We start from the raw sequence: 26,066 nt of genomic DNA, 5'->3' as shown, positions 1-26,066 counted from the left end.
GGGCGTGGCAGGGAAAGGATACTGCAAAATTCTCATTTCCTCCCAATCAACCGGGACTCGGGAGGCAAAGAATAGATGGGGGCGGGGCCAGTCAGAGATGTTATTTACCGGTTCTCCGAACTACTCAAAATTTCCGCTACCAGTTCTCCAGAACTGGTCAGAACCTGCTGAATACCACCTCTGAATAATATGTATGGGGAAAGTATAGATCCCTGGAATGAGGTTCCCCGAAGACCTGAGTTGCCCCCATTCTGCTGTTGTTCAGAAGAGCAGGGAAGAACTGGCTTTTCACCCCAGCCTTGGTGAGGGAGAGTTAGACACCTTGCCTCATTTCATCTGTTCTACCTTGTTTGCCAGTGTTTCATTTTTATTGACTCTATTGTAGTTTCTTCGTTCGATAGTTGTGAGCTGCCCAGAGCTGTTGGGAGTTAGGGGGCATACAAGTTTAATAAATTGTTATTATATCACATACATTATTATATCACATACATACGAGCCATGGTGACACAGTGGTTAGAGTGCAGTACTGCAGGCTACTTCTGCTGACTACCGGCTGCCTTCAATTTGGCAGTTCAAATCTCACCAGGCTCAAGGTTAACTCAGCCTTCCATTCTTCCCAGGTGGGTAAAATGAAAACCCAAATTTGGGGGGGGGGATATGCTGACTCTGTAAACTGCTTAGAGAGGGCTGTAAAGCATTGTAAACCAGTATATAAGTCTAAGTGCTATTGCTATTATCTTTCAAATCCCTGAAATTAGTTGCTTTTTATACTCACCTTTCCAAAACTAGCAGCATTAACAGGCTGGGTATCATTTTTCTCACAGAAATCCAAATAGTGCATGTAGAGGGCACTTCGAGGAATGCAGACACCTTCTGCAATCTCGTAATTCTCCTCCAGCCTTAAAAATGACAAAACAAAGAAGACAAATATACTACTTCCATGCACATCCATTCCATACCTACATGTGTGTGTGAGAGAGAGGGGGGGTGTGAGGGGTGAGTTTCTACTAGTTCGGCCCGGTTCGGCTGAGTAGGTATTAACTTGGCCAGCCATGCCCCCAAACTGTTCTCTCGGCGGCCCCATAGGGACCGCATCTTGTTTTTTGCTTCTGTGCATGCGCAGAAGCATTTTTTTACCTACTGTGTATGTGTGCATAGTGCACATCAAGTGCGCACACGCCCGAAGCATGTCTCTGAGTGAACTGGCAGTAGAAGAAGCTGGAACCCACCCCTGGTGTGTGTGTGTGTGTGTGTGTGTGTGTGTGTGTGTGTAGGCTTGTATCCATTACAAGTTCTGAACCTTTAAGGCCTGCCAACTTTATTTTAATTTTGTTTTGTTTTCCTTTCCCCATAGAATTCTAGAATTTAAAGCTTGGAAATTCCTTCCCGAGTGCAGGACTCCATTGCCACAGTGTTCTTGACAAGATATCCACCTTCTGTTTGATTATCTTCAGCAAACAAGAGTCTATCACCTCCTAAGCTAGTTTGTTCCATTGTTGAACAGATCTTACCATTAGGAAATGCTTCCTGGTGTCCAACCAAAATTTGATTTTTTTCGTAATTTAAACCGAATATTTCTTCTGGAACACATCTCAACAGTTCTGCCCTGACTACTACGTGGCAGCCTTTCAGATACTTGAAGAAGCTTTCATATCTCACTAAAGTTTCTCCACACCTTCTGATAACCCTTAATCCTTTATTTCAATTACCTTTTTATTTTATTTTTTACATTGAATGCTTTTATAGATGAAAATTAGCCCCAGAATACTATAACATTATATGCTACCTTTAGATCTGAAAAGAGCAAACATATGCTTACAAAAATCTACTCAGAAATGAATAGTAAATAGTAGATTATCATCTAATGAACAATTATCCAGGGACCGAATTTGCACATGTTCAAACAGACTTGTAAAATGACACATTCTTAGCAGTTTGCTATATTTTTATAATCTGCACATGTTAAATTATATTGTAATTTTTAAATTTTTTGTAAGGTATGAACCTATTCACCTTATTTGCTAATTATCATTTATGGTGTTGGTCAGAGTACGAATCCAACCAATGAGTAAAATAAATACAATTTGAGATATCTTACTATTTATTTATGCTATTATTTGTAACTCAATTCCAAAAGGATTCTGTAATATCATTTATGTTACTAAAGTATAAAGAATTAGAAGAAGAAAAAAGTCACCAGTCTCCCCCATGCCAATATGCTCCATTTCCTAGCAATAACTACCAAGGTCAACAGGCCTAGCATGAAAGGCACATAGGGGATCTGCTAAACCATCAAAGGCTTTCCAAGACAGTCTTTCAATGTGCTCCTTATGTATCCTTTCTGTAAAATTTACCCCTTAATAATTCTGCTTGTATCTCAAGGTGCTTTAGGACAACATCCTATTACAGCCAAAGTTCATGCATAGTTAGCACTCTGGAATTTGTTTCTAGTCTTCTCTTCAAAGTTTAAGGGGAAAATGCACTTCATTTATAGTATAATTCATCTAAGCCACCCTGCTGCTCAAGCAGATAGCAAAGGTAAGCCTTAATAGTGTCTTCTGCCTCAATTCAGAGTTTAAAACTACCTTTGACCTGAGGACCAAACACCTAAGGATGAGACTATCTTCAGAAGATCCGTTTACATATAGAGTCACAATTACATTTATATGCTATTCACACCAGCTCACTTATGTCTTCAGCCTAACATTCTGTTATCCTTTCTCCTCCTTCCCCCTTCTCACTGTATTCCATCCACAGTATCCATCCTTCATTCTGTAGTAATCCCAGCCAGGACAGAATCACAGAATTAGAAAACTAATTTAGGCCACTGAGTCCAGCCTCCTGTTCAGTGCAGGAATCCAGATTAAAACATCGCCAGCAGATGGCTGTACAGACTCTGCTTGAATGCATTTAGCCCATCCTTGGTAAAACAGTTCTAGGCAGTCTTGATTCTTACCTAGGTTGCTACAATGTGGATTGTTATCAATTGGATTATTTACCCTAGGCATCTGCTCTTTAGAAGGCCAGGTCCTGAAGATGAAACTCAAATATTTTGACCACCTAATGAGAAGGAAGGACTCACTGGAGAAGAGCCTAATGCTGGGAATGATTGAGGGCAAAAGAAGAAGGGGACAACAGAGATTGAGGTAGCTGGATGAAGACACTGAAGCAGTTGGCGTGAGCTTAAATGGACTCCAGAAGTTGGTAGTGGACAGGAAGGCCTGGAGGAACGTTGTCCATGGGGTCGCGATGGGTCGGACACGAATTCACAACTAACAACAACCCTAGGCATAAGCTAAAGTAGCAACTCTGATTATGTCATGCAGTACCCAGAGCTCTTCTTGCAATTCATTGGCTGCTTGGATCTATTTTTGGAAGTATATGGAACCTCTGACGCATTACTAGAAGGGTAGATAATTCAGAAGAATCTGTGGTTCTAGTTAAATGCTCCCCTAAACCTTATTTCAGCCATTAATACTGTTAGGAATAATGTTGATAATGTCCAATAATGTTAGAAGAATGAATTATGGAAGATGCATACTTGGGTCAGCGAAGAATAAACTAGTTAGTGGAGACATGACCTAGGGAGAATATCAGATATCTAATATGTAAAATTAAGCTTTCTACCTTGCTGTACTGTATACTACCTTATTAAACTGAGACATAAAAATAAGCTTCATTAACACTAATTTAGAAAAATGTGGATTTGAAAATAATAATAATAAAGTAACCTGTGAGCTAATTAGCAGAGACCTTTCTTAGAAAAAATGATTTATATATCTTGCTATATTGTATGGAGATTCTCTTCCCCAATCCATTAGCTTTACAATGCTATTTTTTTTTCCTTTCTACAAACTATTTCATTAAGATATTGGAGTGGTTGAATAGAATTGGTTTCTAAAGGCAGCATCTATTCTTATTTTCTGTCTACCACAATATCATTGCTGCATTTGCCCTCAAATATACAGACACTGAACAAAACCTCTTTTCAAAGGACACAGACTGTTTGTATGCCATAGGTGCTAATTGGCACGTCAATTTCTCTGACCAGGAAAGGATAGGAAGAAAGACTCTCAATTATTTCTCTTCATAATATCTAATGATTTTCCTCCTTTCTCTCCATTCTTTCATGGTGAATCATTAGTCTGTGCTAAACAATCTTCTGTTATATCTGAACTTTTCTTTAATGATCAAAAACTATTTTGATCATTGTTTAATTTTACATATTTTTGTCATTTCAATAGAGAAACTGTCCTATTTGGAAATCTGGATTAGCCTGTAGTGTTGCAATGAATTTGGACTATTTATTTTATCAGCAATGTCCTTAAAACACTATCCTTAAAATTAGGTGCAACATTGCAGTGTATTTCATTTGCTAAACAAATGCATTCACATTCCATTATATAATCATAAAAAAGCAAAAAAATCAGGGTTATAAAACTGGTGTTTCATTAGAATGAAGGCTGGATTCCTGCATTAAAGACAACTATAATTTGCTGTGTTTGACATTTAGGTTGTGTGGTTACAGTCATTATAGATCATAAACTTTGGTTTATGGCCTAGCATATTGAAAGACATCACCCAATTATAGTTTATTAAATAATTTGTAGTTAAATGAACTGTGTTACAGTAAGTAGCCAGATGTAATTCTCCACAATCACCTGTTGTTTTGATTTTCACTACCATTGTAATAAAATACTCATCTATCATTCAGAGGGCACAATACAGAGAGCTGAAGAATTTAATGGATGCTATGACAACTTGTTCTGGATTAAAAAAAGAATGTATCTGACTAAAGAATGCATTCAGCAACTGTACATTTCATTGTAGTTCAACATTATTCCAGTTCCATAAAGAGCTGTAATATCTAAAAGAAGTACTATATAGTCTTTGAAGTGTTAATTAGTACACCACAATCTTTCCCATCAATCTTCTTTTATATTGCTGGAGTATCACATCTCTTCCCCAGACTAACAAAATCAAAAGGAATAGAGTGTAAAAAGAAGAGTTTAAAATGCTGAAGGAGATAGCACACTGCTTTTGGGGTCTGGTATCTATCAATGATCTGATCCAAAGATATCCTCAAGGATATCCTTGACTTTTTTTTAACCATACCCTGCGGTAAGAGGTTGGAACCTAGAATGAATAAAATATTTCCAAAATTCGTGGATATCCCTACTCTCTGGGTATCTTCAATCTTTGTGTTTGGATGGGGTTGCATTTTCCTATTCAAGATTGGTGCACAACTCAAGGGGTCATCTGGGATACACAGGTACCAACTATGGCCAAGAGGAACTTGCTCAAGTATATTTAGTGTGCCAGGTGCACTCTTTCTTGGACCAAGGGCACATCCGGCAGTCACTCATAGCCTCATCAATGGATTGCAACAATGTGCTGCTCTTGAAAACTATTCAGAAACTACAACTCTAACAGAATGTTCCAAAGGTGCTTTTTCAAGAAACAACTGGATTTTCTGTTTTTCTTTGAAGACGTTTCGCATCTCATCCAAAAAGCTTCTTCAGCTCTCAAGAGATGTTTGAAACTCTTAGATAGCTGAAGAAGCTTCTTGGATGAGAAGCGAAACAACTTCAAAGAAAAATCAGAATTTCTAGTTGCCTCTTGAAAAAGCACTTTTGGGACAACCATGATCCGAGTGACTGAGAATTTCCAGACATTTGTTCCAGAATGCAGTGTCATGGACAATTTTAGGTATGCTTTGCTGTGTCTATGTGACCCCAGCTGCACCAGTAAAAGTTCCAGGTGCAATTCAAAGTGCTATTTATCATCTATAAAGTCCTTCATGGAAAAAGGCCTGGATTATTTGAAAGGCTGCTTGATTCCAGTTGCTTCTGTCCATCTGGTTTGAATGGGTGTGCTCCAGCTCCCATCACTTAACCAGTACCATCTTCTGGGGCCTACGTCGATGTATGACTGCTGCAGCCCTTGCCCTGTGGGATGATATCCTCACAGAGATCTGGTTGGCTCCCACCTTGATAATGTTCAGGAAATTATTAATGGACTTGTTTTAAGTTTCGGGGGCCATCATAAATCTCCTTGTGTGTGTGTTTATGCCTTAAAATACTGTAATTATAAGCTGCCCAGTGTTGTTTGGAATCAGGCAGCCTATAAATTATATGTATGCATGTATCTCTCTCTCCCTATAGTGCTCTAGATGCCTATGACAATATTTACAATGACAATAAACCTACAAGATTCTTAATATTAATCCCTACATAACTGTTTTCAAGCACAGATCAACTTAACAAATGTCAGGTTCTGTGTCAGAGACAGAGCACTCAAAGTGCCACGCTCACTTGTTGTGCAATAATCAATGAATCCATGGACAAAAGGCAGATGATTTAAGAGAACATAATGCATCCAGTTCATGGCAGCCAATTCAAAACTCATGTATAACTAATTAATCTGTGAATTAAAAAAAAACAGTTGCACAGAAATACACTTTCCAGTGCTCTCAGCCATCTCCTCACTTCTTTCTCCTTGGTTTTCTCTAAATTCTCCTTTCTATTGGCTATCCTCTCCCCACCAGCACATACTCATCCCCTGCAGCTTCCATTCTCACTCAGCTGGTTAGGTTGGGCTCCATCATCTCTGCTCAGCCTTGATTGCATGGGCCAAACAACCTGAAATGAGATGCAGAGGATGTAGCTCACTCAGGTTGCTGCCACCACAATTCATTGGTCTTCCAAAGTCTTGGCCAGAGATGAAGCTAGAGCTAACATCAGCTAGATAAATACACCATGCTATGCTGTAGTTTGCTAAAATAATAGTAATAATATTTTGCCAGATGCCACAATTAAGTTAAGTTCACACATTCCACTAAGCTCAAACAAGCATAATATATTATGAATAAGCATGATATATAGACCAAATCAAATTATGTTAGCTAGCCTAAACATAGTTTAGACTAGGGGTCAGCAACTTTAAACAATCAAAGAGCCACAAAGGTCCTAACCGGAAGCCCCCCATTCAATTCTGGAGACAAATGGAAGTCTGGTTCCTCCACCACAGAGTCTCCTTCCAGCATGGCATCCTTTTTCCCCTACCTGTCCTAACCAAAAGCCCTATCAATTGTGGAGCCAACAGGCAACAGGGAGCCGCAGCAGAAGGGTGAAAGAGCCACATGTGGCTCCAGAACCGCGGGTTGCCATCCCCTGGTTTAGACTGACTGGCACACTGCTATACCTACTTTGCCTCCTCTTGATTCCTTTTCAAATGCTGTTCATGCCACTCCAGGCTCCCCCTGACTGGACCAATTGCAATTGTCATATTGCTTAAAAGAGGAAGAGGTGAAGTGCTGCTGGCATATTAGGAGGCAGAATGGTGTGTCGTTCCTTCCTTAAGTATTGATGCCTCTAGTTCACAGTCATTGAATTGTAAGGACTTGCAAGCTGAAGTTATGCAGCTTAGAATCAAATGCAGACAAACAAAAGGGGTGATGGTTATTCTCAACATATTGTACTCTGGAGAACATGAAGTTCTTTTGCAGTGAGCCCAGACAAGTCAGGGCAGATATGACTGTAAGGACAAACAAACCGTAAGGGCAGCTGTGCTATTAAAGACGGTAGGTTGAATGATAGCAAATGGCTTATTGCCTCTCTTGGGCAATTGGGACATGGTAGCAAATAATGGCTACATTCCAACAAGCTGAATATCCTGGGAGTTTTGGGATGTATTAACCTCTATGATTAAGGATGCTACCATTATTGGCTTGTTTCCTCCTGAGAGAAGAGCTTTATGAGATAATTAGCTGTGACAATTTGGCTGAAATGAATCCATTAAATTATAGGAAAGACTAAGCAATTGCCTTCTGAGGAGGAATGGAGTAATCCAAAGTATTAGTTGCTGGACAAGAACAACAGTAACAAAAAATGAATTGCTGTTTAAATATTTGGGAAAGATTAACCATTTGCTGGCAGAGTTTAGGGTACCATAAGTTCAGAAAAGAATAGGAAGATGTTCAACTAATCAGTTTCCAGAGGCCCTTCTCCATCTATGTTCATATGTTTCCAGTGATTAGATGGGTAACTAGAAAAGATATAACTGAACACTTTTAGGTGCCTACATTTATTGATATTTTATAGTATTTTTGCTAGAGCTAACGAGCTATTTGTCTTTTGGAATTCTAGCAAAGCACAGATCCTTTACACATTTTTTTAAAAAAAGATATTAATCCTCAGACATTGAATTCTGAGCTCAGAACAATAATTAATGAGCACAAGCTAGAATGCTGATGTAGTCAATAATCTAGAATAATGCAACAGTGCCAAAATTATTCCTACGTGTTCATCATGCTCTTGAATATTTCTAGTTTGCCTTAAAGTAGTTGCTTGAGAATAAATGTGGTTTTTTCAATCTTACCATTGCAGAGTTGCTGGGGTAGAGTGTGGTTTAGATGCTCTGTTATTCTCTTTCTCCTCATCTGTTGAGGAAAAAACACTATTAGGGGACATTCTTTCAGCTGAGGTTCTTGAAGGACATGAGAAAATTCCACTGTTGGGAATATTCTCAAATTCCCCAGAAACAAGCTTGAAATATGCAAAAAATACTTGAAAATTATGAGAATTGGAATGGTTGTTTAAGTAAATGTCAGTCTGTACAATCTGATGCCTGTCAGCACCAGCGTTCCCATGAATACCTTCTTTGGAACTTAAAGGAAATAAATGTTTACATCTCATCCACCTTTCACATCCTTTCACTGCATTGGGTCATTGATCTACCTTCCCTGTTTAGAGACTCAAACTTGGAGAAAAGGTACATCAGGACTTCCTACAAATAGGAAATGCACCTCTTACAAGCTCCATGGATATGTTGCACCTTTCTTATTCTCTCCATTGCAGTTGTGACTGCAATTGGGATAAACCCAAATATTATTTGAAAATATCATTAGACTCTGAAGGTTCTATTATACAGTAGATCAGGCATTACAATATACATTTCCTTCCACCTTCCTTCTCTTCTCTTGCTGCCCCAAAACCAAATATGAAAGAATATTTCTAAACAGTTCTAAAGAATGGGCAGCCATTCCTACATTCAGTTTTCTGCTAGGGGTGTCATTATGGAGGGCACATGCAAGATAACATTGTTCCAATTAATTTTTAAGAGCTGTTGTAATGATGCTATTCTTGGGAACAAGGATTATTTGTTAAGTTTTCTTTGCCCAGGAAGAAAACATAATTATGATAATATTTTGAGATTTTCTACTAGTGGACTAGCATATAAGGGCTGTGATTGACCTTGGGGGTGGGGGGTGTCTGACTGGGTGAGTGTGGCCAACTGAGTGGGAGTGGCCAGCTTGACACCACTCCCCAAACTGCTGGCATGTTTCCTCTTTGCATTAGGTAGACCAGGCCGAAGCCACACTGGCCTGATCTTTCCACTTCACATTGGGTGGACTGTCTGAAGCTATACTGGCCTGATCTTTCATCTTCACATTGGGTAGACCAAGATAGCCCTGGAGGCTGGATTCTAACCAGCCTTGAGTTTGACACCCCTGAATAAATAGTTGGACTATGAGGAATATAATCAAGCAGAGGTTGAATGACAGACCAATGGCCTGATTCTGTGGGTTCAACTCTTTTTTAGAAGATGAGTGAGGTGAGCAACCCTAGCTGGCAAAAAGCATGTGGGACACATGGACTGGTCTGGGGAAGTATTAGTTCTCCTCCTGAGACTTACCAATTCAGAAGATTCATCTTAATGAACAATAAGTAGTCCTTCCTCAGGTCAGTTCTATGGTGAGAGACATGGCACTGAAGTAGAACATTGCTGTTACCTGGTACTGATTGATGTATCTGATCCCCTTCCCTCATGGGTGGTTTCTCTTTCCCATTCACAGACATTGAGGAGACAAGAGTAGTCTCATCTGCTTGAGGCTTTCACATTAATCTCTTTCAAAAGGGAACTATCTAGGTTCAAATCTTTACAGAGGCCAGTGCCTGCAATTTGGCTCCCTGAGCTAGGATTGCTGTGAATTCAGTGATATCACAAAGGCTAGGAGATTGACATCAGGTTAACACAGGGGTGTCAAACCCACATGGTCATGGCGTTGGCACGTGACGTATCGGGTCTTTTTCCCCCTTCGCTAAACCGGGTGTGGGCGTGGCCAGTGCGTGACACATCCGGTCCAAGGGCCAGGAATTTGACAGCCCTGGGTTAACAGATATGAGTTAAAGTGCACTGAACCACCTCATAGGTAGCTTTAATATCACCTAGGTTAGCCAGTAAACTTAGCCTATTGGCTATTTATGATCCGTGTGAAACAAGCAAACAAATCATGAGAAAATAATTAAATTAAACTACCATACAGCTGAATCTGCCTAATCTCTTTATAAATTCATTTAAGCTATTGGCTATTATCATCTTCTGTGAAACATTACTCATTTACAGGGGTAAGGCATTTATGTTACTATACTACTGCTACTACTATTATTATATTTCAATGCCTACATTTTGAAGCCCCAATCACTGAAACTTTTCTGTAAGCAAACGTGTTCTTCATTGCATATTGCTGCTTGAGAAATTCATGCTCATCATTATATTAGAGAAGTTAAAATAGGAACTTGTTATGTGCAACTCCATATTTTAAAATGCTAACAAATCTGGTTAAGGTTTTTTATATTTTTATCCTACCCACTAAAAATTTCATACTTAATATAGTAGCAAAATAACTAAGAAAATAAATTATACACTGAAATAATTGTTGTTACAATCTCCTACTATAATTCAATAGTTTTTTTTCAGAACAGCGAAAATGTTCATTAATATCTTAAGGTGAAATACTGAACAGAATTACCATATTTTTCGGAGTATAAGACACACCTGAGTATAAGATGCACCAAGTTTTGAAGAATCAAATTTTTAAAAAAGTAGGTAGATAGATAGAGGGATAGAGAGGGAGAGAAAGATAGAGAAATACAGTAGGTAGGGGGGGAGAGAGAGTAGTTAGGTAGGTGTTGTGGCCCAGCAGGAGCCTTTGCAGTTGCCACCAGACTCCAAGAGTGAGGGTCCCTATGAGTCGGCTCAGGAGGAGGTGGAGGACCCTGGACAGGGTTCCGACTCTGAGCAGGGATCGGAGAGTCTGGTCGGCACCAGGAGGCGCCTGAGGCATGGAGCACTGGTGAGAGCCAGAGGAGGGGGGCTCCTGATGCCATGCCTTGGAGGAGTGGGGAGGAGTCATGAGACAGTGAGTCAGAGCTGAACAGGGAGTTCCTGGATGCTCGTTATCGCCGCGCCCATAGACGCAAGGAGCGTGGGCGCAATTATCCGCGGTAAGGGCTCTCAGCTGCTGATCAGGAGACTCCTCTCCAGGCTATAAAAGGATTGACTGTGCATACGCCCTTTGCAGCAGTCAACAAAGGACTCCTGCAAGAAGTCTTGGTCTTGAAACATAGCCAGCTGGATAGCTGCTTTCGTGTCTTGTCATTGTGAGCTTTGTCGTGGTGGTTTACTGCCACAGAACTTTCTGTCTGTTTGTAAAATAAACCTGTTCCCTTGTATTGTTCCGGAGTGTGTTCTGTGTGGGCGAAGGAGGAAGGGGGGGGGTCAGAACAGGTAGGTAGGTAGATAAAGGGAGAGAGAGAGAGAGAGAGAAATAGAGAGAGTGTGTGTAGGTAGGTAGGTAGAGGGATAGAGAGAGAGAAATAGAAAGAGAGAGAGAAATACAGTAGACTGGTAGGGAGAGTGTGTGTGTAGATAGGTAGGTAGGTAGAGGGATAGAGAGAGAGAAATAGAAAGGGAGAGAAATGCAGTAGATAGGTAGGAGGAGAGAGGGAGTAGTTAGTTAGATAGGTAGGTAGGTAGGCAGGTAGGTATGTAGATAAAAGGATAGAGAGAGAGAAATACAGTAGGTAGGTAAGGAGAGATAGTGTGTGTAGGTAGGTAGGTAGGTAGAGGGATAGAGAGAGAGAAATAGAAAGGGAGAGAAATGCAGTAGATAGGTAGGAGGAGAGAGGGAGTAGTTAGTTAGATAGGTAGGTAGGTAGGCAGGTAGGTATGTAGATAAAAGGATAGAGAGAGAGAAATACAGTAGGTAGGTAAGGAGAGATAGTGTGTGTAGGTAGGTAGGTAGGTAGAGGGGGAGAGATAGAGAGAGAGAGAAATACAGTAAGGTAGAGAGAGAGAGTAGTTAGTTAGGTAGGTAGAGAGAGAGAGAAATAGAGAGAGAGAAATACAGTAGGTAGGGAGGGAGAGAGAGTGTGTGTAGGTAGGTAGGTAGAGGGAGAGAGAGAGAGAAATACAGTAAGGTAGGAAGAGAGAGTAGTTAGGTAGGTAGGTAGATAGATAGAGAAATAGAGAGAGAGAAATACAGTAGGTAGGGAGGGAGAGAAAGTGTGTGTAGGTAGGTAGGTAGATAGGTAGAGGGATAGAGAGAGAGAAATAGAGAGAGAGAAATACAGTAGATATGTAGGTGTTTCTGCTGGCACAGCACTTGATCAATGTAATTCTCATCAATCAGTTAAAGAGCTTTCCAAAAGGGAAAAAAAAGTTTTTGCACTCTGCAAACCTCCCCAAAACGGCCCATTTTTCATGAAAACGGGCCCGTTTCCCCCCTCAAAAAGGCATGAATAGCCTTGGGGGGGGGCTTGCAGAATGCTCCTGGGGAGTGGGGGGCCAAAAAAGAGCAAAAAAGGCCAGTTTTCTGCGAAAACGGGCCTGTTTTTTGTAAAAAAAAAATGCATTCATAGCCTTATGGAGGCTTATAGAGTGCTGCTGGGGGATGGGGGTGGTGATGGCAAAAAACAGCCTGCTTTTTGCTGATTTCTGCCCTCCCCAGCCCCCAGGAGGTCTGTGAAAGCCTCCTATAAGCTATGCACGGCCATTTTGGTGAAGGGGGCAGGGCTTTGGGAGGCAAAAAATGTTGTATTTGATGTATAAAAGCCTCTTTTTTGATGGGCATCCTTAAATGGAATCCCAGATGCCCCCCAGCTGCATAGAATCTTCAGCAGAACTCCCTAGATCATGGGTGTCAAACTTGTTGCGTCACATTGCTGTCACGTGATATATCACAACGTTTTGTTGTGGCCCATTGGCGGCCAGCGGACCCAGACAATGAGGAGGTTGGGGAGGAACATGGGCCAGTCCTAGGGACTGAGCAAAGCTCGGATGAGGGCTCAGTGTCAGAGGCAGAGTGGGAGCTAGACAGCAGTGAGTCAGAGGAACAGCTGGAGCTTGTTCCCAGTGTGCGCATGCGCAGAGCTGCCAGATGACAAGAACAACTAAGAAAGCAGGTTGACTTGGGAGTAAAGCCATACCTTGGAGGTGATTGGCCCCTCCTATAGGAAACAAAAGAGGAGCGAATGGGGAATGGGCTTTTGCAGGAAACAATTTGTTCCTTTGGTTGTTTCAAGAGTGGAAAGTACTTTTTGTGACTATAAGAGACTCTGTGCCAAGTGTGGCCTTGTCCTGCATTTGGAAACTAGTTATCTGGCAGCTCTCCAAATGAGATAAGGTTCGTGTTGATAAATATTCCTCTGAAAGACTGTTTACCAAGCCTTGCTGATTGTGAATGAAGTGAATTCACAGTTGTGTAAATAAAAGAGGTTTTGCCAGGACCAGGACACTGCTTCATGCTTTTCACGGAGCTGGAGTAGGTGTGGCCTGTGTGCGACGCATCTGACCTGCGAGCTGTCAGTTTTACACCCCTGAAAAAAGCTGCTTTGAGGAGTCAGGTGTAAGTTGTGGGTTGATTACAGTCCCAGGTCAAGGATGCCAAAACTCAGAAGCCAGAATGCATGACACAAAGGGTAATTGCTCTCTAAATTCATTCTACATCCATTTGGACTAACTGTGAGAAAGAAGGAAAGGATTCTGTAAAGGATTTCCCCTTCCCAAAAAGAGATTGTTATCTGAGCCTGTGATGGAATCTAAGCATCTGTCCAGACTCCAGCCCTACTTTTAGACTTTTGATGAGTAGGCTCTATTCCATCCCAGTAATAAAGAGTACCAGGACAGGACACCCTATACAAGTAAATAAGGAAAGGGAGAAGGGCATGCTTATCTCCCATGATTGTCCCTCTCCCATTGCCGTATTTGAATACTCTTTCTTTAACCATAATTGCTCTAATACTCTCCTTCCCATTCCAATGATACCCCCTGAGACAATTAACGATATAAACCAAGTATTCTCCATTTGTTCCTGAAGCATTATGCTTCTTAAGGAAATGTCCACCTTTGCCATAATCATGCCCACTCCATGCGCCAAGTAGATCAATATGCTTTGCACTGCAGTCTCCAAAATAAAGTTGTTAACAGAGTCGCAACTATCAGATTGTCCTTGTTCTCCACACAAAAAGGAAATAGTGGCCTACCACTGGTATTCTGGTAGAGCTCTAAAATGTCACCCTGCCTCTTTCATCACACTACCTCCCAAGCTTCTAACTTACCTACGCTGGCTAGGTTGCTTGAAACCACTCCTATCAGGGTATTCCATATGGAAGGAGAAACACATACACACACACACCAGGGAATTAAGCAGCCATCTTTTATGCTGGTCATTAGCAGAGTTTCAAGAAAACAATGAAATTATTTAAAATCTGAACTGGAACCAACATTGGAATGGTTGTGGAAGGTGGTGAGATGAGAATGAGCTGTTGAGTTGTATATGATTAGAACATTCAGTAAGGAATTCTCTTTATAGCATTCCTTCTCAGAAAGATAAACAATTCTCTTGGCAATTAATTTCCTTTTGACTGATAATGAAGAACCTTTATTCAAGCACCCCAATGGGTATTGTTTTGGTCCCAGAAGGGAGATTCAGGCTTCATCTACAAAGCTAGTATCTTAATGGCTTATATTTAGGTCCCTCTGCTCATATATACTCAGCTGTCCAATCTATCTATCTATCTATCTATCTATCTATCTATCTATCTATCTATCATCTATCTATCTATCTATCTATCTATCTATCATCTATCTATCTATCTATCTATCTATCTATCTATCTATCTATCATCTATCATCTATCATCTATCTATCATCTGTCTATCTATCTATCTATCTATCTATCTATCTATCTATCTATCTATCTATCTATCTATCATCTATCTATCTATCATCTATCTATCTATCTTTCTAAAAACAGCTGTGTGTATGTTCCAGCATAACTCTGGAACGCCTTGAACAATTTCAACCAAACTTGGTACACAGATGACTTACTCTGTGGAAACAAATACTGTGGGGATAAGACACCCCTAAAACCCCTCTGGGTGTGTGTTCTGTTAAGATACAGCCTGTTATGCCTTAAAATGGCTTCTACTGTACAGCGCAGTGGAGTTGCTACGGTAACAGCTTCACAGTACTCCACAAAGGGGATTCCTCTGGTAAGGGGGGAAATCCAACATTAGAAATTACATTTGGTCTGGACATTTTCCCCCTATAAATAAATTCCCAGACAATGCCAGGTTATCAGCTAGTTATAAATATAAAATGCTGTTTTTTCTGGCTGATGCATTTGTAATCTAACTCTAACCTTTTCCCTGCTTGGAGATGTGGATGGGTGCTCTCTGACTTTCCTAGAGCTACACAGACATTATAAAGTTCAAGCCTTTTTTAACAAATGAGAATCTATATATTTCTATAGAAAATAAAACATACTTACTTTCATCATTAGAAACATTTGCCAGAGATGTGTGGCTGGAATAACGTTTGTTTTCACTTTCACTGAGACATCTTTCAATCCAACTCTCTGCAAAACATTTTTTTAAACAAGTAATTAATCTGTATTAGAAAATTTTTCAACATATCTGTGTAAAAGATTCAGAGAAGAAATCAGATTCATATTACACCCTTCTTAAGCAAAAAAAATAAATGTTCTCAGCCACAGCTTCTTTGGCACAGATTGAAAATAAAACTAACATGTGACTTTCATGTAAAGATATCAGATTAAACTATATCAAATATTTTTTTTCCATTCTGGGGAAAAAACAGAATATATGTGCCTTACACTAAAACGTACTATGAGCCAAGGCTTTCTAAGATCAATGTGGACTGCCTCTGTATCATTTTTATTTCATTTTCCAAAGGATAATAGCATAGTTCAGTGATGGTGAACCTATGGTACGCGTGCCACAAGTGGCACGCGAAGCCATTTATCAGGGCACGTGAGGCGCTGCCCTGTCAGCTGGCCAGCGCACATGCGTGCGCTGGCGAGCTGGGTTCACCATTTTTAAAAGCCATTTTTCGCCTTCCCCACGCTCCAGAGGCTTTATAGGAGTTTGGGGAGGGCGAAAAGAGCCTCCCCCGCCCCCCTGGAGGCCCTCCGGAGGCTTCAGGGACCGTCTGGAGGCTTCCCTGAAGCCTTTGGAGTGCTTAAAATGACCCTCCGAGCAAACCGGAAATGACTTCCGGTTTGCTCGGACGGTTGTTTTAAGCGTTCCAGAGGCTTCAGGGACCATCCGGAGGCTTCCCTGACGCCTTCGGAGCGCTCAAAACGACCCTCCGAGGGTCCCACCTTCCCCCCAGTTGTGACACGTGAGCCAAAAAAGGTTCGCCATCGCTGGCATAGTTATTCCAAAGCATTTGGCTTTGTAAGACTGAGTCCTGCTCCCCAAGACAAAGTTCATGTATTCAACCGAGGCAAAAAAAGAGAGCCTAAGTTGTTTTCTTATACCTTTTACAGTAAAAAAGAAACATACATAACAATATGTTACTCTTTATTAATCCTCATTACCAGCTGTCTAAGGCAGTTGTCCAAATGTTAAGACTAGCTATACGGTTTGGCATTTGTACATAGATTCCATGGTTACTTGGTAAAATATTTGTACTTCTGTCTATGTAAATGGTTCATTACTGGCTATAATTTGACAGAAGAACGGAGCACTCTGTAAACAGCATTTAATTCAAAACATAAGGCACAACATTTTTCAAGTGTTGCTTTGGTCACATGATAACATCTCTTGTATCAGGGGTTACCAATCTTTCGGACCTCAGGGACCACTAAATTTATTGTTTTAAATCCCGCAGATCACTAATATCTGCCTGATCACCAGCTGGGTGGGCGTGGCTAGGTGGTCATGTGACTGGGTGGACGTGGCCAACTCAACATCACTCATGTCAAGGGAAGCCTCGCCAGCCTCTACTCGCCCCTCCCCTCCAAGCCACTTCTCGCCTGCCCGCCCGGGCTTCTTAGGGCCCCAACAGGAAGCAGTTGTGGGAGCTAAGCAGCCATAGCAAGAAAGAGCTGGCTCAGTTCAAATTGGATCTGACCAAGAAGGAGGCTCAGCAGAAGCACCTCACTAAGGACTACGAGCATAGGTTTTCCAAGCAGAAGGAAGACCTGCCAGAGTGCAAGGCCAGGTACCAGCGCCTAGAGGCTCAACGGTCAGCCAATTCCAGGTCATGATACAGTCCCACTGGAACAGAGCCCTCCACCTCTTTGCCACCAGCAGCACTTCCCTCCAGCCTTCGCCCAAACCGTTGCACCAGATGGCTGAAGCAGACCCCAAGTTCGAATTTCTGCTCTCCTCTGACCCACACAAAAAGACCCCAAATGGGGAGACTCTTGCAGCAACACAAACATTCATTGCACGTATCCGGCCCAGGGGCTGTAGTTTGAGGACCCCTGATTTATAGAAAATGCAAATAATTTTTATGCGGACCACCAAATTTTTCTCACAGACCACCAGTGATCCACAGACCACCAGTTCGTGACCTGCCACCTTTTCAAATATGTCAGATTTTTTATCCTGACTTATCTAGGAGCATTAGACAGAATGCACAATGCTTCTTCCTCTCTTTTTCTCCAATTCATCTGTATTAGGTAGGATTATTTTATTGTTTTAAAAAGTAAATACTATTTATAGGAAGAAAGCTGCTTTTGCCTCACTACCACAAAAGACTCCAGAAAAATCCTTCAGAAGTCTGTGGATGGAGATTCTTGTATATTCTGGGACTCTATGCATATCCTTCTGTATCTTCCGCTCAGGGAAGAAGTAGCAATGACAGTTAGAGCTTTTCTCTCTCCTGCCTATTGTGCTACATAAGGTAAGATGTCATATTTAATGCCAGTTTTATAGAGCTTAGTGTTAAAATCTCAAAATTGCTCCTTCCTTCCTTCCTTCCTTCCTTCCTTCCTTCCTTCCTTCCTTCCTGCCTGCCTGCCTGCCTGCCTGCCTGCCTGCCTGCCTGCCTGCCTGCCTGCCTGCCTGCCTGCCTGCCTGCCTGCCTTCCTTCTTTCCTTTTGGAAATCTAAACTTGTACATTTGTATCTGTTACCAAAAAATGCTTTGTTTGAGAATGATTTGAACATGCAAATATAACAGGGCACCTTGTTTTACAGGAAAATAATTTCAACCAGTTGTTATTCATCCCCCCTCTTTTTAAAATCCTAGCCCTGCTCATTTTTCTCTTTTCCCTGTGGCTTCTGTCAGTGTCCATATAGGCAGAAACATGGAAACCCCCCTCTCCCCAACCACACAGAGCGACTTGAAAAGTATTTAGGATTAATTTCAAATTGATTTGAAAGTTTTGAATGATAAATTGGGGAAACTGGACTCTGTGTAGGATTTGTGGGTGTGGGTTCATACTTTGGGGAAGAGAGATTACCTTAAATTGAGAATTATATTCCTTTAGGGGAAAAAGGTAAATTCTTGATTCTAGGTTGCTATTTACCAAGTATGTTAGCCAATTATGTTAGCCATAACTAGTTATACAGTGAGCTGTCCAGGGTCCTGAGTATCTATGAACTTACCTTGTAGAGTTCCTGCACAGTTTGCCCCATGTATGGAATGGAATGTAGCAAATCTATGCATCCTTATTAACCCACTAACATAACTGAGATCGATTCCCAGATAAATATGTGAAAGAGCACAATACTATTGATTCATTTAACTCTTGCAATGTATTAATTAGCCTGGATAATGTAAATAATGTAACCACTGTCCAATTTTGTTCTCACAACCAACTGTACTATCTTAATATGATGCCTATTTATTTATTTACTTGGTTTATACACCAGCCCAACCTATGTAGTATAATCCTGGGTAGCACTGAACAACAATAAAGCTATTAAAGGTTTTTTTTAAAGCAGCAGATCCCAACATATCCAAAATAAACTTTAGAACTTTATTATGTGAATGAATTGCTTTGCATACTACCTTCAAAAGTATGTAAATATATACCTATTTAATTTTTAAAATCCAAATTATGTTCACTGAATCATAGCAAGTTATTTCTCACAATCCAACCAATCAAAATATTGAGATTTAATGTATGCAAACAGGTTGCTACTAACTGACCTTTTTGCTAGAAATAGAGCCACTTTGGAAGGCAAAGCTTTATATGAAAATGATCAAGGGTTATCAGCTTCTATGTCTTTCCTTTGCCACACTGCTGAGTAATGCTGTCCATTTGCCTTTATCATCCCTACATTTTTGCCATTTCTCACAGAAATGTCTGCCGTGATGGTCAAACAGGGAATGATGAAAGCAGCATTGTGCCATCAATATTCAAGCTCTGATCCTTTTGTACATGTATCAACGTGGTGAACACGTGAACGAGAAATATGGAGCTTGCATCATGACCACGGTATAGTTTTTCTTATTTTGATGAATATATCAGAGCCTGCAGGATATTGTGACTTTTGGTTAGTTAAAAGACCGAAATTAAATGCCGAACCTATTGTTGTTTGTTATGCTCTTTGAGGTGTGAAATATTCATAGCTGAAATGAACAAAAGTGCTTCTAATCCTAGCATGGCCGTCCTTGCTGCACTTTGTGGCTTCTTTTATGTTTCTGTGCCTTTTCTTGGGTTTCCATGGGAGCCACATTGGCTAAGGGAAGTATGCATTTTAGCAAAGAGATGAGTTGTTAAGAAGGTGACAACAGGATGGCAGTACGTGGTTGCAACTTGTCACCTCCTCTATCAGACCACCTCAACTCAAATACATGTTTTCCTCAGCTACTGTGAGAATTCAGGAAATATAAAAATTCTTCCTAGAAATTTGCTGACGTATATAGCAGTCAGCCTTGCAAGGTCCAGACAAGAAACACTTCCAGGAGTACTAGCCTCAACTTTATGATAAGGTTATATTATCAGAATCTTGCAAGTCTGAAAGTACTTCTCTCCTCCTTATCCCAAGGAACTGGGGAGGGTCCCTTCAGTAATGTTTGCCACATCCCCATTTCTTCTGGGGTCTCAGCTGCCTCGTCTATGACCTTTTCCTAGTCTGCAACTCTTCCTTCTATCTCCCAACGTCATTCTCACATACCACTTCATCTACACCAATTACCACTTCATCTACACCAACTACGGCCATTTCTATTTAGTACTGTTCAACAACAATAAAAAGAAATAAAAGCAATCTTCAATTAGTAAATGAACAAAAAAAACACCAAACCTGAATAAAGAGAACAAAAAATAAAAGAATACAAAGTTTGTATTGTGGTTAACGTATGTATTTAATGACGTTATTTAATTTAGATCTCATTCAACTCCCCAAAGATTTAGATAGTAGTTATTAAGTAAAACATAATCAAGTAGTTAGTTTAAATAATCTAATGAAATAAGGACAGTGTTATGTGATAGACACCACTAGCCCCAAGGTTCAATGAAACAACATATTGATTGTTCTTCTCAATTCTGAAATAATTACTTGACAGTGAGATGGGCAGCATATAAATTTAATAAACAAACAAACAAACAGACTGAGGGGCCATTTTAGACCGTGGGTGACAGACTATTACAGAATGAAATATCATTTCAAATTTCCATCCTCTCTAACATTTCGAAGAAAGAGACCTGGAGAATTGCTTCATGGTTAGAACAGACAGAGCAGGCAAGCCCTGTTTGGAGAAGACATCCCCACAAAAAACATGGATTCAAGCCACATACATCAAAACCAACACTTTAAATTGTACTTGAAAACATATGGGTAAGACACAGGGTATCTGCAAAAAAGGTGTAACTTTTAAATATATATATATAATTTTATTAAAAACAGCAGGGAAAAGAAATAATAACCAGACCTTGTTGGCAATGGCTAAGCAGAGGAAAATTGAAGAAAGAGACAGAGAGACTAATTTTGGCTGCACAAGACCAAGCCTTAGAACAAATGCATTCAAAAACAAAGTTGAGAAGCGGCAACAGATAGCCTCTGAAAAAAGCTGAAGAAACAGTCACCTGCTTAGCTGCTGCAAGAAGATTACACAGACTGTCTACAAACAATGGCATGGCAAAATAACAACAGTGGTGCATTGGAAAATCTGCAAGAAATACATTTGCCTGCAAGCAAAAACTGTTCGGCACATAAAATAAAGAAGCTAAAGTGCTCTGACATTTTAGAATTCAAACGGACAGACACCTATCACATAACACCCCAGACTTAATAATTGTCGATAAAAAAGACAAAAAACTCTGGATAGTGGAAGTGGCAGTACCTGGAGACAGCAGACTAGAAGAGAAAGAACTGAAGAAGATAACAGACTAAAAAAGCCTGCAAATACAAATAGAATGACTGTGGCAAAAGATAGAAAGGTAGTACCAATAGTAGTAAGTGCCTTAGGTGCGATCCCAAAACAACTGAAACATGAATGCCATCAGCAGTGACAAAATTATCATCAGTCAATTGCAAAGGGCAGCTTTATTTGGAACAGCTTACATCCTGCAACAATATCTATAGAGTCTACAATATCAGCAATATCCAAAGAATCTCAGATCTTTCGGCAAGACATCGTTCTGGTTGCCCTCCATGCCCTGACAATCTGGAATCTAAGTCAGAATAAAAACGAGTAATTTTTGTTTTTGTTTTTTAAAATTTTTTTGCAAATATATCACAGAGGCTAAAGAAAGATTATTCTGCTTATCCATCCTCAATAGGGAAAGCTATCTTAAACAGTTTCATTGATTTTATCTTTACCAGATAACTCACTCCAGGTCAGAGGTGGTATTCAGCAGCTTCTGACCAGTTCTGGAGAACCAGTAGCAGAAATTTTGAGTAGTTCAGAGTACCGGTAAATACCACCTCTGGTTGGCCCCACCCCCATCTATTCTCTGCCTCCCGAGTCCCAGTTGATTGGGAGGAATGGGAATTTTGCAGTATCCTTCCCCTGCCACGCCCACCAAGCCACACCCACAGAACTGGTAGTAAAAAACATTGAATCCCACCACTGCTCCAGGTCTTTATCGTGGGGACATGAAAATTGAAATATCCTAGTAATGTGTCTGTGATGTAAGGTTATGTGATTGCTACTGCTATTGGTTTGTTTCTAAGTCTAATAACACACCCTGATGACAACTATTGCCTGAATAGTAGAAAATAATGGTGAGACCAAGTGGATAGTTGGCAAGTCTTCATGGGAAGGATGTGGAGGAAGATAAATCAATTCATATTTTAATACATGCTTCTGATTTGAAATATGTGAACTAAAATATATTTTCATTGAATTTTGGAATCAAAAGTTGTGAAATATGTGTATATATTAGAGAAGGACACACAAAAATCTATATACGGATAATCCTCAATTTACGACAATCGAGCCCAAAATTTATGTTGCTAAGTGAGACATTTGTTCAGTGAGTTTTGCCCCATTTTATTACTTTTCTTGCCACCATGGTTAAATGGTGAATCATTTCAGTTGTTAAGTTAGTAACATGCTTGTTAAGTGAATCTGGCTTCCCCGTTGAATTTGCTTGTCAGAAGGTCACAAAAGTTGATCACCTGACTGCAAGATATGCAACCGTCATAAATATGAACCAATTACCAAGCATCTGAATTTTGATCACATGATCATGGGGATGCTGCGATGGTCGTAAGTCTGAAAAATGGTCATGTCACTTTTTTTCCACCGCTGCTGTAACTTTGAACGGTCGCTAAATGAACTGTTGTAAGTCGAGGACTACCTGTAATATTGAAAGAAATGCCTAGAAACACACTTTAGAGAGAAATTTCCTTAAAAAGGTAAAGGTTGCCCTCGCACATATGTGCTAGTCGTTCCCGACTTTAGGGGGCAGTGCTCATCTCCGTTTCTAAGTCAAAGAGCCAGCACTGTCCGAAAATGTATCGGTTGTCACGTGGCTGGCATGACTAAATGGGGGGGGAGGAGTTCCTATTTTGCTACTTGCATTTTTACATGCTTTCGAACTGCTAGGTTGGCAGAAGCTGGGACAAGTAACGGGAGCTCACTCCGTTACGCGGCACTAGGGATTTGAACTGCCGAACTGCCAACCTTTCTGATCTTGTCTTAGTGTCTTAGCCTCTATGAAACTTGCTTGCCAAATGCCTATAAGAGATAAAGTGCATACAGCATGGGCACATCAGAAGAAATATACATGAAATAATGTATGCAGATGGTAAGAAGCTTTGAAAATCAATGGCAAGCCTAAAAACAATGACAGAACACTATAGGACAATGGTGGCGAACCTATGGCACGCGTGCCACAGGTGGCACGCGGAGCCATTTGTCAGGGCACGCAAGGCGCTGCCCTGTCAGCTGACCAGCGTGCATGCGCGCGCTGGCCAGCTGAGTTCACCCTTTTTTAAAGCCATTTTTTGCCCTCCCCAGGCTCCAGAGGCTTTATAGGAGCCTGGGGAGGGCGAAAAAAGCCTCCCCCCCCGAAGGCCCTCCGGAGGCTTCATGAGTTTCCCTGAAGCCTCCACAGCGCAAAAAACCAGCCCTTCGGGCAAACAAGAAGTTTGGGAATGGACTTCAGGTTTGTTCAGAGGTTCGTTTTGACTGTTCCGGAGGCTTCAGGGAAGCCACCTGAAAGTCCCTAAAGCCTTCGGAGCGCTTAAAACGATCCTCCGAGCAAACCGGAAGTCCGGTTTGCTCGGAGAGTCGTTTTGACTGCTTCAGAGGCTTCAGGGAAGCCTCCTGAAGATCCCTGAAGCCTCTGGAAGGCTTCCGGGGGGCGGGGGAGGCTGTTTTTGCCCTCCCCAAGCTCCTATAAAGCCTCTGGAGCCTGGGGTGGGTGAAAAAAGCATGCAAAAATGGGGGGGTGTAGTGCACGCATGCGCACTGGGGGGGTTGCGCATTGCATTATGGGTGCGGCACGCCCGCACACGACCCCCCTGCGCTCCCCCCACTTATGGCACGCGAGCCAAAAAAGGTTCGCTGTCGCTGCTATAGGAATTAAAATATATATAGGAATAATAAGTGAAACTTTTGTTCTTCCCTTTTGTGGCCCAGTAAATGAGCTGTCCCCTCTTCTTCTTTGTAGAGATGACCCACCATCCAATCTGCCTCCATGCAACAAGTAGAGAAGATTCAACCCAACTGAAGGCAATTTAGCCCAGCTTGTAGCCAACATATCAACAAGCCTATTCTTGTGACTGTCTCTAGGCACAGAGATTGTGCCGGACAGCAAATTATGTCACAAAAGGACAACAAATGATTAGTTAATTTGTTAATTTTTGACCACCAGGGAGGGAAAAGCTACTTATAGGAATTTCTATCTCAAGTACCTGGGTTGACTGAGAGATCATTGTATTTTCCTGCATCTGTGACTCAAGGAAGAAAGGGAAAAATGCATTACTACTGAGGTTGTACAGCTATACAATGGCTTATCATGCAAAGCATCTCTCACGTGCAGCGGTGGGTTGCACATTTCGTTATCACCAGTTTGCCGGGCACGCGGGCGCCTTCTGCACATACACCCGTCCTTCCATGCATGCGCTTTGCTCACACGTGCGCCTTGCTCGCATGCGCCCAGCCTCAAAAAAAGCGCTTAAATAGGACAGCATAGAGCCAGGGCAGGTTCACGGGCCCACCCACGACTTCCACTACTGGTTCAGGCGAACTGGTCCGAACCAAATGAATAGCACTTCTGGTCACGTGGATGAGTTCCAACTTTTCTAGAAAACCTCCAGTTTCTCCATCTTTTATATATAAATACATTTTAAGAATTAAAGTCCAAATCATTCGTCTTTTGTTCAAATTCTCCATTCCCCTCCAACATTCAGTCTCCTTTGGAAAGATCCTGTGCGCTAACATTTCTTTAACTATGGGGCTCAGTTTTTCCTCTGAGGGAAGTGCAAGACAGCCTAGAAAACATAAAAAGGAAAGAAGAGAATCTTCTTACGCTTTTCCTTTAGACTTAACAAAACAAGCATCTAGTCTTGAATAATCCTTGCCACTGAATACAAGTTGCTCAATAGATGGTTTGTGTACTGAGCTCAGGGTGGAAATGATCCAACAAAGAGAGAGCGCAAGAGGTGACCAGACCGTGCCACTCATCTGATTAAAATTCAGCTCCCTAAATTGCCACCCGGCACCAAAAGAGTTTTACTGCTTTTATACTCTGCCATTTTTATTTTAAAATTTAGATTATGAGAGGCCTATGTATTATTTTGGCTGCATGGAAGATAAGGTATTCCAAGACAGCGTTTGAAGAGCCTGGACAAACAACCGTCAGCCAAAACTTTGCCACGAATGGAACTTTCTTCTTTTGTTATTGCTCACCAAACGCTTATATGAGAAACTCCCACTTCTCTTTTGTAACTGAGAACTATTGATTGTTGTTGGATTTTTAGAGCCATTTTGAAAGGACAGTTCTGCCCATCCACATATAGGCATCTTGATGAAAATAATGAAATATAGTAATCTGGTCAAATGCATGGATCTATTTAGTTTAGTTCAGTTTAGTTTAGTTTAGTTTAGTTTAGTTTATTGTCATTGCACATCGTACAAAGAAATTAAATTCCATCTTCACTGTACATTATAACTATAAAAATAAAAACACAAATACACATCCTTCATATATTATATAATTGAAATTGAAAATCCGATATTGTATTAATATTGCACTACACTATAGCACTTAATACAGTTACTGCCCTGGGACAGAAGTTGTTTTTCAGCCTATTTGTCCTTGTTTTTATTATCCTGTACCATCTGCCAGATGGTAATAATTAAAAAAGGGGGAGCACAGGATGAGATGGATCTTTAAGAATGTTTTGAACGTATTGCTTTTGAAGAAAAACCATAGTAATTATTCATGTTTAGATGTAGGTCGCTAATAAAACTTAATAAAACTAGTAGCTGTTTCAATGGCTGTGGAGAATTGTTGTAAGAACAATTTTCAAACAAAACACACCAACCACTCTTCCTTTGATT

General features: G+C 40.8%; 2 protein-coding genes across 2 annotated transcripts in view; both read right to left on the bottom strand.

The window, feature by feature from the left end:
* The window catches only part of CRY1 (cryptochrome circadian regulator 1), a 301,323-nt gene that overhangs the window by 176,640 nt on the left and 98,617 nt on the right, over nucleotides 1-26,066 (bottom strand). The gene's annotated exons all lie outside the window — the stretch shown is intronic.
* RFX4 (regulatory factor X4) overlaps nucleotides 1-26,066 on the bottom strand; it is a gene marked incomplete at its 5' end in the record, with an annotated part of 86,418 nt that overhangs the window by 40,830 nt on the left and 19,522 nt on the right. Inside the window, 3 exons of the mRNA XM_081958295.1 lie at nucleotides 776-899; nucleotides 8,380-8,440; nucleotides 15,617-15,703. Coding sequence (XP_081814421.1) covers nucleotides 776-899; nucleotides 8,380-8,440; nucleotides 15,617-15,703 — 272 coding nt within the window. The remainder of the gene's footprint in view (nucleotides 1-775; nucleotides 900-8,379; nucleotides 8,441-15,616; nucleotides 15,704-26,066) is intronic.

Source organism: Natrix helvetica (assembly GCF_964273705.1).
Source record: "Natrix helvetica genome assembly, chromosome: 6".
NCBI lineage: Eukaryota > Metazoa > Chordata > Lepidosauria > Squamata > Natricidae > Natrix > Natrix helvetica.
The sequence above is the reverse complement of the archived record's forward strand: the minus strand, read 5'-3'. Positions and strand labels throughout refer to the sequence as shown.